Source organism: Coturnix japonica, chromosome 10 (assembly GCF_054131305.1).
Source record: "Coturnix japonica strain WE chromosome 10, WE-NBRP24, whole genome shotgun sequence".
In the NCBI taxonomy this organism is placed as follows: Eukaryota; Metazoa; Chordata; class Aves; order Galliformes; family Phasianidae; genus Coturnix; species Coturnix japonica.
This window is the reverse complement of record NC_140672.1, coordinates 8,776,060-8,789,662: the sequence shown is the minus strand read 5'-3', so window position 1 is coordinate 8,789,662 and position 13,603 is coordinate 8,776,060. Positions and strand designations below refer to the sequence as shown.

The window sequence follows — 13,603 nt, the reverse complement described above, 5'->3', positions numbered from 1 at the left end:
ACTCATTCCAGTCATTTATAGTTACTATTAATGATTTAGCATTTTTCTGTGGTTTCAGGCTTTCCATGCCACCCATGCTATTTGCCAAACTAAAGTCACTGCTACTTTTTGCACCAGAGACTATGCTACATATCCTGTAGCCAGCCTGCACTGCCATTTAAACCACCTGTTCCCAGTCTGTTCTAGAAGTTTCCCACAATGTCACAATTGCCAATATGAGAAGGATCTCTCTTACAGCACAGCAAAAACTTCAGAGTTTTTATTACAATATTTCAAATGTGAAACAAATCTCTCCAAGTGGGAAGTGACCTCATCCCCTGATGTGAGTCCCCTCTCCCTTGGCACATGGTGGTTCCCTGGGGCATGTCCTTGCCACCAAAGTTCAGCCGATCTTTCTGTATCTCCAGAGACTGACCCAAAACTACTCATTGCACATTAGTATCAGCTCTCCTTCCAGCATCAAAGTGCAGATGAATCAGCCGGGCTCTTCCTAGGAACTCCCATCTCTCTTCTCACTTCTTAACCAAGTTGAATTTTAGTTCTGATCATGCTTCAGTGTCCACAAAAACGTGATGAAATATCGTTAAGCTGTCTGAAATTGAGTTTTATTTTGCTTTCAGAGGGTACTTTGGAAAATTTTTCTTTATCTTTGTCAGCCTTTGTAAGTAGTTGAATGACAGCTTTACCTGTCTCCTGTGATGCCTTGCAATGTGACATGCTCCCTGTGAAGTGCTTTTCTCAGAACTATTATCCTGTATGGTACAAATCACACACTTTATGCCCAGCACCTCCTCCTACTCATGCCATTTTCTCTTAATGCTAGCAGGTCAGACTGTGTCCTGGATGTTATACCTTGTCTGTTGTGTTCCTTCCACCCAAGATATCTGTTCTCATCTCTGATTCCAGGACCTCAGGTCCATTCTCCCTTGTTCCTGATCATCTGTCCAAAGCACAGCCATTTCTGTGTTTCTTACAGCCTGCATCCCCTCTTTAAATGTTGGGCAACAATATCCATCATCCATTCAGCTGATGTCCTCAGGAAATAATCATACATCTGTGGCCACTTCACATCATTTACCTTCTAACTTTCTAGATATCATTGCTAAATTCTCACTAATTCATTTCTTCTACCTTTGTGTAAAAGTGAATATACATATTACGGCATCTCCCTGCTCTTTCCCTTCCTTTCCCCACCATTAATTTCATTTCCCTCAAGCCCAGAGGGAAATGCTGGAAGGATGCACCTTCCTGTGAATGTGCCCATGACTCTCCTAAAGCTTGCCTTGTACCAGTCTCAAGTCCTTCATTTCTTTCCTTTTCTCATTGCATCCTTACATTACTCCCTTAAGAGGGTCCTGGTCACCCAAGTCTCCACATTACGTCTTCACATTTCATCAGTCTTCTTTGATCTGTGCTAGCTGGCATCTAGCATTGTCAGTCCTTTCTGGTTTACTTCTTGTAGTCAGTCCTCCTCTTTTTTGGCTATGGCATCTAATGGGTCACCCAGTCTGCTCTGATTTATGGTATCTCTCTCCATAAAAGGTTGTGGAAGTGGCACATAACTCCATAAGTAATCCCATTCATCAGAGCAGAGTCAGAATAATCACCTATTTATCTCCTATTCAATAGACTTGCTACAGCACACATTATGAATTCATTTAAACTGATGCACAGTGTCCCATTATGCACTAATGGTGATGAGAAACATGACAAAACAAATGCCATTTTAAAATTGGGAAATGAATCTGTTCAGCAAGATGTATAACTATGGCTACTCATGAATTCTTACTCTTGCGGTCTTCTGCAGCACACACCTTGTTGTCTCCTCATACCTGAGCTGTACCCTGCTATGATGCTTCTGGCAGAATCAAATCCCCCCCTGCCATGGCTACCAACACATGTTGCGGCTGCATGACTCCTGCATTCCTACAGCCCACCCCTCAGCACAGCCCCTGTGCAGAGCTCCCACTGTTGCAGTGCTTCTCTCATGACTCTGTAGCACCAGCACAGCCTGAGTCCTTGGTGCTGGGGCTGGGAATTGCCCAATGACTGTGGCCATGCTGAGCGCCCTGACTGTGCTGCACTGCACCATGCAGTCCTGGTATGGCTCTGAATGTTCTTCAGGTCTCTCCCCTGTTCTTATCTTCAGGAGGATGGACTTTGTAGGGCTGTTAAATCTTCCTCTGGCACACCTTTGAAGCCATTACTTCTCATCCTATCACTAGTTAGCTGCTTCTGCTGAATAGTTTTCCTAAGGCAGTGGTTCGGCTCTGTAATGTAGTGCTGCAACCTTCTGTAGAAACAGCCCAAAGGATCCCAGCCATGTGTATGACTGCCCAAGAAGCTGATGTCTGGAGCGGTAGGATGAGTCCAGGAGCTTGTGGAAATCCTTGCCTTGCCATGGAGCCATATGTTTGAAGACTTTTATCACAGCTTTGCGGGGAAAAAAAAAGCACACTGGGAGATGATGGCGAAAAGATTTCTTCAGAAAAAGAAGCATGTGTAGAACAACCCCTCCTCTCGTTATGTTGCTGATGCTCTGGGTGCCCCTGTTCATGCCGAATTGTTCTGGAGGTCAGCCCTGGATAGGAGTGTGTCAGAGGCCAGCAGACCCAGCACTGCTCAGGGGGTTCAAGCCTCTGCCAACCTGGTACAGATAGTGGGGCTGCTAGAATGTGTGATCCCCCTTTCCCCACCCTTCTCTCCCCCCCCCCCCCAGCCATGTCTAGGCTGTAGGAACAGCAGTGGAGTTGTTGTTGTACCTGTAATGATAGTTCTGACCCTGGATGTCCCACCGCTCACTGGCTGCAGCATCTCCTCTTCAAACTTCTGACTTCTAAGGGCTTTGGTTCATGTGGAAACTTCTCTCAGAGGTCTTGATGAGGAGCAAGTTGGATGCAGTCCCAGAATAGCACCACTAACAAAAGCTCTCACAAACAGCCAACCAAAATGCATCCTGAAGTGAGATCACAGAAATGATGCAAAGCAATCAGATGAGAGACATGGCCATAAAGAGCTGTTAGATTTTTAGAACAGAGCTTCCCTTTGCCTCAGAATAGCAAGAGGATTGCTTTACATGTGCATGTGGCCTTGTAAAATTCCAGTATCTGGGAGTTGTGTGTGTTTAAAACTGCACGAGCAATGCAAGGCGCAGTGCCAGCTTTCAGCTGCATTAAATCAACAGGTGGGTGTGCAGTGCAGGGCCTCCCCAACTGGAACCACCTCCTTAGAGCCTGTCCTGAGCTGCTGTGTCTCCACCTGGAGCCCAGGGCAGGATCCTGTGCTCAGCCCTGCTCAGGAGGACTGTCCCCTTTGTTCACAGTACTTTGTCACAAAGCCCAGTGACCCATCCAAGCCCTCGTCCTCCAGCCCAGCACACTGTCTGTGTGATACAGACGTGCTCCTCGTGGCCATTCACAGAGGTTTGCTCCAAGTCTTCAGCTCCAAATGCAAATAAACAATTATAAGTCATCAATATGTCTGATATCATGGAATTCTTGGCTGGCAACAGCTATCCTGTGTTGTATAATTGAAAGAAATGCAATGGAGTGTTATTTAATAGGTAATCAATCAGTGCTGTACTTGTACACCTGAGCTAATCAATTACTGCAGGAATGCCAGTGCTGGCCACCTGCTGGGAAACCACCTGTGTACATCAGGGCACCAAAATGCTCCCCTGCTTGTTGTGGGTTCATTAACAAAATTTCATGAAGAAATCTTATGTTCATAGATGCCAGTCATCTAATAAATGTTGTAGAGTTGTTTCTCAATCTAAGCTTTTTAATTTTTATTATTCCATAGAAAGTCTGAAAATGTAATAAAAACAGTTTAATAATTCTAAACAAACAAATGAACAAACAAACAAACAAACAAAAAACCTAAAATGGTAATTCAATGTTCCTGACTTGCTTTAAAAAGATCCCAGATTTAAGAAGTAATTAAAAAGTGCAGGAGAAAAAAATACATCCTAGAAAGCCCATCTGTGCTTTGCAAAGTGGCCTCGTTGGTTCTGGGCTGTGTCCTTCAGCCCTGTGCTTTGGGTGCTGGGTGCCTGCCCAGAAGGTGTTCTACAGTCCACTACCTGCATCTCATCATGTGCATCCCACCTGAGCACTGGGATTCTACAGCCCTCTGTATTGCTATTTTATTTATAAAATGTTACCAATAAAGCCAGAAGCTTCAAACAGATTAGATTCATTCATCCAGCCTTCACACAACGTTGAATTACTCACACAAACCAGGCTGTCTGAGGCAACGACAACAATGTTTTCACAAATTGTTTAATTAGACAACTTCTGGGCAATTTCTTCCAATGGTTTCACTTCCCCTGCCCACAGATATTCTGGTGCTCACCACATCTGTCATAACAACCCTTCCTGGATGCTGGAGTTTTGGGGCCAAGCCCAAATTTTTTATTTATTTTTATTTTTATTTTTTGCTTTGAAGGACAAAAAGAAGCATAAACAGCAAAGAACCTTCTTTATTTTTTCCTTTTTTTTCCCCCCTTTTTCTTTTTCTTTTCCTTTTCTTTTTTTTCTTTTCCTTTTTTTTCCTTTTTCTTTTTTTCCTTTTTTCTTTTTCTTTTTCTTTTTCTTTTTCTTTTTCTTTTTCTTTTTCTTTTTCTTTTTCTTTTTCTTTTTCTTTTTTTCCTTTTTTCTTTTTCTTTTTCTTTTTCTTTTTCTTTTCCTTTTTCTTTTTCTTCTTCTTTTTCTTTTTCTTTTTCTTTTTCTTTTTCTTTTTCTTTTTCTTTTTCTTTTTCTTTTTCTTTTTCTTTTTCTTTTTCTTTTTCTTTTCCTTTTTCTTTTTCTTCTTCTTTTTCTTTTTCTTTTTCCTTTTCTTTTTCTTTTTCTTTTCCTTTTTCTTTTTCTTTTCTTTTTCCTTTTTTTTTTGTTTTCCTTTTTTTTTCTTTTCCTTTTTTTCCTTCTCTTTTTCTTTTCTTCTTCTTTTTTTAAGGAACAAATTATCATCATTTTGTTTGCTTAGCTGAGAACTCAACCAAGGTCTGGCGGGCAGCTCTGAGGGCACTGCAGGGGACTCCAGGCTCAGCTTCATCACCCCAGGCTCAACCAGAAATCCAAGGTCCCTCCTGCAGCCACAGCCATGAGTCACTGATGTCTTATGCAAGAAAATTCCTCTTCCCATTTTAAACTATGGATGAGAATTTCATCAGAGGGAAGCAGCTTCGGAACAGACGTTCTCACAAACTCATTCTTTGGCTCTATCTGTCTCCAATGAGGCTTTACAATCTGCCCTTCCAATAGTATTCCCATCTTGTTTGGTGGCTTTTATCCAAGTTGGTTAATAATTTCTGTTATCGTCCTTCGAGCCTGAACAATTTTAGCTCCTCCAAATCCCTTGTTGTTCCTTATTAAGACACTAGCTACTACTGGAGAAAGATGACTGATTGCAATAGCTGTAGGCAGAACTCATGCTGATTAACAAATCACTTGAAAATAATATGCTTTTTAGCCATTAGAGTTATTAATAGTATGTTTGCTCCCTTTCTTGGGGCATTTAATGCTCAAGGAATTAGCCAATCTGGAGAGTAAATCTTTTAGTTCATAGTGGACACCAAACTCAATCTGTCTAGCTGGAATGGGACTATACACTCATTTTCTTTTCAAGACTCCACAGAATTTGACATTTTAGTAGAAACTTAATAGCTTGCAGTAATTTTTTTTACTACCTGCAGCAAGATTAGCTGCTAAGATAAGGAGCTGATGGAGCTGGTGAGTGACAGGGCACGTTCACCTCATTTAAAATATGCATAGGGGAAGGGAAACACTTTGGTACAGAAGTGCTGCTGCTGCTTCCCAGGCATCCAACGACCCTCAAAAGACACTGCCGTCACACTGAACCTTGCCTATGGGAGCCTAGTTAGAGAGACAGCAGGTGTTTCTAAATGAAATCTCCATGCTGCCTGATTTTAATGGGTCCTTTACTTTGTAAAACCAAGAATTATTAATTAATATTTATACTTTGTTTACGAGTTAATGGGTAACTGGCTTGGGTAAGATCCCTGGATGATCTATCAGTTCACACTGGGAGTAACTGTCATGCAGAACAAGCAATGCTATTAATCAACACAAAGCAGAAGATCACATGGAGGATATTCTTTCTTGCTCTCTTTTTCAGTTTTTTGTCTCCCTCTTTGTTCTCTCCCTCTGTGCACTGTATCATAGAGTGATGGGTAAGACTGTATTTCAGCCTCTCTTGAGGAATGGTTTTGTGGTAAGGAGCCCAACAGCCTCTGGTGTCAATGCTGCTCAACAACCAAAGTTAGTTAATGTGTAGGAAGAAAACAAGTACCTCTGGCATAGGTGTGTTCTCGCAGTGCAGAGCAATGTTCACAATAAAATGGCTGTCTGGGATAGAATGGGACTGTTCCCATATGATGAAACAAATATAGGTCTAACCTGGCATAAAAGTCTACAGCAATTAAACAAGTGGCTGTTCATTTTGGTCTTTTAAAGAATTTCATCGTATCCTGACGCTGTAAGCCTTACCAGGAAACTCAGTATGTGAAAACGGAGGAGTAATGCTTGATTTGATTTGATTTGACTTGATTTGATTTTTTTTTTATACTGATTACTGTGAATATCACTATGCATTTGAAATACCTATATTTGAATTGCATTAATCTGCAGAGTGTTTCTGAATCTTTTTAAAAATCTAGCAGTAAAATAATGTCTGCTTGGCATTTAATAATGGCAGATACAACAATAAATATTCACTTAGGATGACTGCTTTTTGCACTGTTCTGTCCATCAAAATATGAACAGAAAATGTGTCCCATTAGTGCAGAAAATGTCTGGAAAAGATACTCCCTGATTAAGGCAGATGTGTCTGCTGATGGTTTGATTTGGAACATGGATTGCTACAAATGAGTCACATTCCTGGGAAGGGGATTTAACGCTCAACAGGTTCAGGCTCCAGGCTTTCCTCTGGCTCAGTCTCACTGCTCTCTTTCTGCTTCACACTTCTTTCGTACACAACAATTCAGTTGTCCCTTATTAAGAGTGCTCCCTCTGTCAGTTCTTCCTCAAGTGCATAACCTTGCTATGCCCAATCATATTAAAGAGTGACTGAAATGGCTTTGCTTTCCATCACAAAAACAGCTGCTACATCAGTTGTAAAATCCTGTCATTTATCTTTTCCCATTTCTATCATCTTATTCAATGCATGAGACAGACACAAATGCTCTGTATTATAGATATTAATAAACCTCCAAATTCTGTGCTATTTCCATGCTGGTTAAACATGGAGTAATCCTTAAATGGAAAAATAAAGCAAGATAAATGCAACCAAAACTCAGAAAGCCAAGGTATACAGCTTTTGTCTATGTACAAGCAAATCTTCATCCAAATGGCTTAAAGGAAATAATGGTGATATGCACATTCCATGCAATCATCATAAAAAAGAAACTGTACAACAGAGCATTTGTCAGAAATCACTGTGAGTAAATGACGACTTTCAGGAAAATCAGAAACATTCTTTGCTATAGTCACTGTCTAAAACTGAGGAATAGAATGAGATGAAATGAAGCAAACCAAGAGATCTCCAATGGAAGTTTTAAAACATTACAGCTAAAAGCAGAAGCTGAAATAATAAAATGAAACTGGTCAAACCCTAGAATTAGAGATTATGTGATAGAAACACATTTTGTTAGATTGTGGGTGACATGCAAGCCTGATTTCTTTTAGTTCTATTATAAGAAACATCACTGGATTCAAAATATCTTGGTGTGGTTTTCAATCATACTTCCATTTTACAGATAGATTTTCAGTTCAATACTCATGGTGTCCTTTGAGAAACGAGCAACTACATAGCTGATGTATACATATTTAGTATGCACATGGCAATCAATTCTGGAGGGGCTGGAATTACATGATCTTGAAAGGTCCCTCCAGACAACTGTTCTGTGATTCTATGATATATTCTAAGTATACAAATACACAATAATTAAATGTTTATATAACATGTGTAATATATACGTATATTTAAGAACAGCAAATCACACACAAAAAAAATGTTAGACAAATTTTGGAAGAATGCAATTCCAGTCCTCTGCTCAGATGTGGCCAGCCTGGAGGTTTGCTTCCACTGCAGACCTGGGCCAGTCCAGCTCCGACTCTGACTGGGGATGGAGAACCCACAGCTTCCTTGGTCTCCAGCAGAGTGCCTGGCCATCCTCTCGCCAATAGCGTCATCTTGTGCCTGCTCAAAATGTACCTCACTTCAGCTGTGCCCTCTGTCTCTTCTATGTCCTTTCATGTCCATCTGCCAAGGGCCTGGCATCCCAGAGGGCAACTGGATAGAGGAATAAAATACCCATTCTACACCTCTCACCCAGCTGCCAATACTCATTCACGCAGCATTGCTTCACTCCACCCATTGCCCATCATGCCTTGGTCTCTAAGTGCTACAAATTAGGAGGTTTTTGAAAATGCACAAGGGCATAGATGTTGAAAATATGTACCATCGCTTGGCTAGCAGAGCTCCAGTTAAGCCTTTTGTGTGTTTCTGTAATACACAGATTTTGTAAGGTAAAGGACGATTTGCACTTTCCCTAATAGCTTACTGGTAGTTTGTGTTCATGGCTAACACACACCACAAAGATCTCTCCAGCTGCTTGTCATATCTTTGCAGGCATTGTTTAAAGGATGAACTGTACTGAATAAGTTTCATTCTGCATACATTATTCATCAAAAAAATATTACTTCCATGAACTGCGATTAGTACAGTTGCTGTCCATAGACTTCAGTGTATTTTGCCATGAATTTTTCTATAGCTTTGCAAAGAATACACAGTTCCAGGGTTCTTTTTCTCTGTGCCTTTTTTAAACTTCCTTCAACAATCACTTGTAGCTGGTGATATGTTTCCATTGAAAACCATATTGTGATACAAAGCAGTGTGACAGCTGCAATTTTACACAACATGAAATATCAGCTGAGGAAATTACAAAGAGCATTTCCCTGAAACCACGATTTCAAGAACAAATCAATTACCTCAGTGAAGCTGCTGCTCAGAAATTAAACAACCCTGATTATCCTCAAGTAAAGTTCAGATCTGAGGAACTCACGCTGAGGCCCACTTGGAGTTAGCAGAAAATCGTTATTCTAGGGTAATTGCAAGGAAGGAAGGTTGCGATCCCACACATGTTGATAAGGAAAACCATTATTTATTACCGCTGTTTGTCTTGCTCCAATTCATAGGAAGGAGAGGAGGTTCTTTGATATATGTATACCTGACATGAGATTAAGAAACAAAGAGTTCAAATGGTGGTCCAACCAGCTTATTACAAATCTTAATCAGGGAGATGGGGAAGGGGAGGACTGGCAACTATTATGAATTAGGGTGATGGGGAAGGGAAAGTGGGCAATAGGAAATATAGGAAAGAAGCAAAAAATTGCATAAAGCAGGGATAGTCACCACCAAGACCTAGCAGTGTTCTGTTGCATGCCATTGCAATGCCCCAAGGCAAAAGTGCAGGGAAGAGCAGCAGCAGAGTGGCCGGCCTTAGGCAGCAAGCAGGTAGAGACAGAGCAGGCCCAAGAGGAAGGGGCAGGTTTCAGGTAGCAGGCCCAGGAGAGTCTATCAGCATGCAGGAATCATGTTGTGAAGCACCTGATGTCATGTTTATTGGTCCCTTTTTTATCCTTCTTCTGCCAATGTGGTATTCCTGGGTACTTGGGTAAGAGCCATGTGCAGAACCCCCGAGATGGCATCTCCCTTGAGAAAAGACTGCTTCCCAGCCACTAAGCTGTGGCTTATCTCTTTCTCTATCGTTGCCCTTGGACTGCAAATCTTCAGACAAAATATTTCATCAACTCTGACTGTGATTTGCCTGGACTTGTCCATATGTGTCCCTAGGTTGGATATTAGGAAACATTTCTTTACAGAAAGGTTGTTAAATACTGGAATAGGCTCCCCAGGGAGGTGGTTGAATCGCCATCCCTGGATGTGTTTAAGAGCCATTTGGATGTGGTGCTCAGGGATATGATTTAGCAAAGGGTTGTTAGTGTTAGGGTGCTATTGTTAGGCTGCTGTTGGACTTGATCTTCAAGATCTTTTCCAACCTGGGTAATTCTATGATTCTATGATTTAGACAAAGGATTTCTCAACCCTTGACCAGGACTTGTCCATCTGTGTCCTCAGCAAACTTTGAGACAATGGTGTGAAAGAATAATCTCTTACACTGTTTTATAGAGGTCCTCAGATGAAACAATAACAGAAATGTATTAGTAGTCTTTGTGTTTAGTTATCCCTCAAGGCAGCCCTATGACTCCCTCATAGCAGCTCCTCATGTCAGAATGCAGCTCCATGGCAGCCTAAAGCTCCCCATGGCATCCCTACAGCTCCTCATGGCACCCTGCAGCTCCTCACAGAGAGTGGAGGGGTAGCACTGAGCTCTGCTCTCTGATAGCCACAGGGTCTGAGGGAACACATGGAGCTGTGTCAGGGGAGGGCAGGTGGGGGTGAGGGAAAGGCTGTGCCCCAGAGGGTGGTGGGCATGGCACAGCTTCCAGGGCAGCAGGCACAGCCCCGAGCTGCCGGAGCTCAGGGAGTGTTGGGACACCACTCTGACACCAGGTCTGGGTGGTGCTGTGTGATCCCAGTGGGTCCCTTCCAACTTGGAACCTTCTATGTCCTATGGTGACCCCACCACGCAGCTCCCCACGGTCCTGGCACAGTGGCTCTCTGTAGCACCTGCCCCTCAAAAAAGCTTTCCCAAATCTCTGATATTTTCATGGAAAGAAACCCACGCAGTTCTCAAGCACCTCTGTAACACGTTCCTCCTTATGCTGTTCTATCAGCCAGCTGCAGAAATCCCAGCTGCTGCGGATGCCTGTGCCAAATGATGACCATGCCAGTGATTGTAATCTGGAGTTTGGGCTGTGTTCTAGTCTTGCTTATTTTGCACTGAATACATGAAGGTATAGTCTGCTTCTGTCTTAATTAACATCAGGAAATTTACACTGTTCCCTTTTCACAAAAGGAGAAAGAGAATCACTTTTACCTAAGGTAAATTAGCATGACTTCAGTGAAGCTAATTAAGTTATCCCTAAATTATGTGCAGAAATCAAGGGAAGCGCTTTGTTCTCCCTAGAAGGCTGTCTGTAAAAACACACTGCTTTTTCTCTTTTCTTAGGCTTTCTGCAAAATTACTCCTGGGGAGCCCAAATGCCTCCAACTGCCAGGAGACAACCAGCACTGACAGCTCCTGCAGCACTGAAGGCAGCCATGCAGCCATGCAGAAATGCAGCCATGCAGAAATGCAGCACTGCTCCTTGGCCACTTTGTGTGAAGTGCTCAGGCACTGCCCCCGTCAAACACAGCTCTGTCTATGAGCTCAGCAGCCAGTGATGAAACTCTGGGAAGAGAAGCTGCCTAAGATCCCTTTTATATTCTTGGCAATCATATTTTGAATGTATGAATTTTCACTCAGTCAAAAGCACCGATACACGCTGCAGGTGTGTATCACAAACAGGTTGCTGTTTGTCTCCCAAACAGAAGGTTGTGTTGAGTTATGGAAGTAAAAAATACGTATATGGTACTGTATCCGGTTCTTGAGTACTGTATCCAGTTCTGGGCTGCCAGTACAAAACAGACAGGGATCGTCTGGAAAGAGTCCAGCTGAGGGCCACAAACATGATAAAGGGCCTGGAACATCTCTCCTATGAGGAAATGGGTGACCTGGGTCTGTGCAGCCTTGAGAAAAGAAGACTCAGAGGGGATCTGATTAATGTTTATAAGCATTTAAGTGTGGGAGATAAAGGCACATGGCCACCATCTTTTCATTTGTCTGTGTGGACAGGACAAGGGGAAATGGCCACAAACTGGAGCATAGGAAGTTCCACACCAATATACAAAGGAACTTCTTCACAGTGAGGGTGATGGAGCACTGGAACAGGCTGCCCAGGGGAGTTGTGGAGTCTCATTCTCTGGAGATATTCAAGACCCATCTGGATGCCAACCTGTGCAGCCTGCTGTAGAGTGCCTGCTTTGCAGGGGAGCTGGATTCGATGAGCTCTGCAGGTCCCTTCCAACCCCTACAATTCTGTCATTCTGTGACATCTGAAAATGGGGAAGGGGCTTACAAAAATGAAATAACGATTGCATCTTAGGGATGTAGTTGCTGGCTGATACAGCTAGAACACTTGTCATGATAATTCTACACACAATTCTACAAGTTAATTTTGCTCGTTGCTGTTCAGCATAAGTCTGGGAAGCTACCCATTTAAAAAAGATTCTGTGCCAAATGAAATAACCCTCCTTGGAATTGCAGCTGCTCTTTGAGAGTGTGACGTGAGTGGCATGGTGAGGGCTGCAGCAGGGCCGGAGCTGCTCTTGCAGGACCTGGGGCTGCCCCTGGGGGGTGTTGGAACCCTGGGTCCATTCACCTTAATTACTCCATCCTAACCACAATACAGTAAGACACAAACCAATGGCAGACGGCTGTGTGTGATAGAGTTGTGCTGGATGATGTAGCACAACCAGTGACATCCCATAAATCCTAACAGTATTAAGCAGCCATGTATAATTTTGTACCTAAATTCTTTTTAAAATTTGGCTGTATGTTTGAACTAGGTAACTGTTCATCTTACTGATAAGACATGGGGATGCTGGGTGAGGGTGCTGCTTGCCTTCTGCACTTCTTATCTGAGCACTCACAGGAACAATACTAGGCCACAGACACTGTTCCATACCTTGTTTGTTCTGGGTACGTATAATGACAGGACAATACAAAGGGAAAGTCAGTTAAAAAATGAGGGAACAGAGTAAGAAGAAGTGGCACAGTGGCACAAGAAGTGACACTGCAATGGGAAGAAATCTTTACAATAAGCAGTTTAAAAGGACATGAAAATAAAAAAAAATGTCCCCATCAGCAGAGTATAAATCACAAGTCAACCACTTTAACTCCAGGAACTGCTTAAATTGAAGTATATGTTTGAAAAGAGTTGTGAATCCTTGAAAGAAATTAGTTTACTGAGAGTACATACATTAAATAGTTGGCAAGAGACTGCTTAATGTGTTACACTTATAACCATAATTGCACATAATTCTGTAATTAATTTCATTGCGCGTGTGACACTATACATGCCAAACATAAGTGCTTTTGTGCAGATGCACACTGCTTATAACGTGGTCATTAATTCCCCCACTGTTGACAATCAGCTCATGGAAATAAACTGCCAAATCCCAGTAGGACTCCAATGTGTCAGATGTGTTCCTTTCTTACTGCAGATCATATCCTGTGCTGAGTGCTGTGCTTCTGAGCAAGCAGAAAACAAAATTCTCATGAATTGAATGGTGTCACTTACTTCACAGCTAATTACACGTGGTTTTGTTCTGCTCTGGGTTAAGTGATCTGTTTGCAAAATTTATAATAGGAAGAAAAAAAGAAAGAAGAACATGGCTATTCCATAGAAGTCTGTAGTCCTGTGAACAGGATCCTGGCTCATCTAAGCCAGGGCTTGGTGACTTGTATTTACAAATGAGGGTGGTACCACCTGTTGGTTTAGGACCCTTCACCAGTCTCTGGGTGTCTGTTGTTTCCTGCATTTGGCGGAGCCTTGCAGCCGGAGCTCCAGGCTGGTGC

At 42.4% G+C, this 13,603-nt stretch overlaps 1 protein-coding gene across 1 annotated transcript in view; it reads left to right on the top strand.

Annotated features, from left to right (window-relative positions):
• LOC146759248 (obscurin-like) overlaps positions 1-13,276 on the top strand; it is a 31,078-nt gene extending 17,802 nt beyond the window's left edge. The window contains exon 4 of the mRNA XM_085510332.1: positions 11,153-13,276. Coding sequence (XP_085366458.1) covers positions 11,153-11,367 — 215 coding nt within the window. The 3' untranslated portion in view covers positions 11,368-13,276. The remainder of the gene's footprint in view (positions 1-11,152) is intronic.
• The last annotated feature ends 327 nt before the right edge of the window (positions 13,277-13,603 follow it).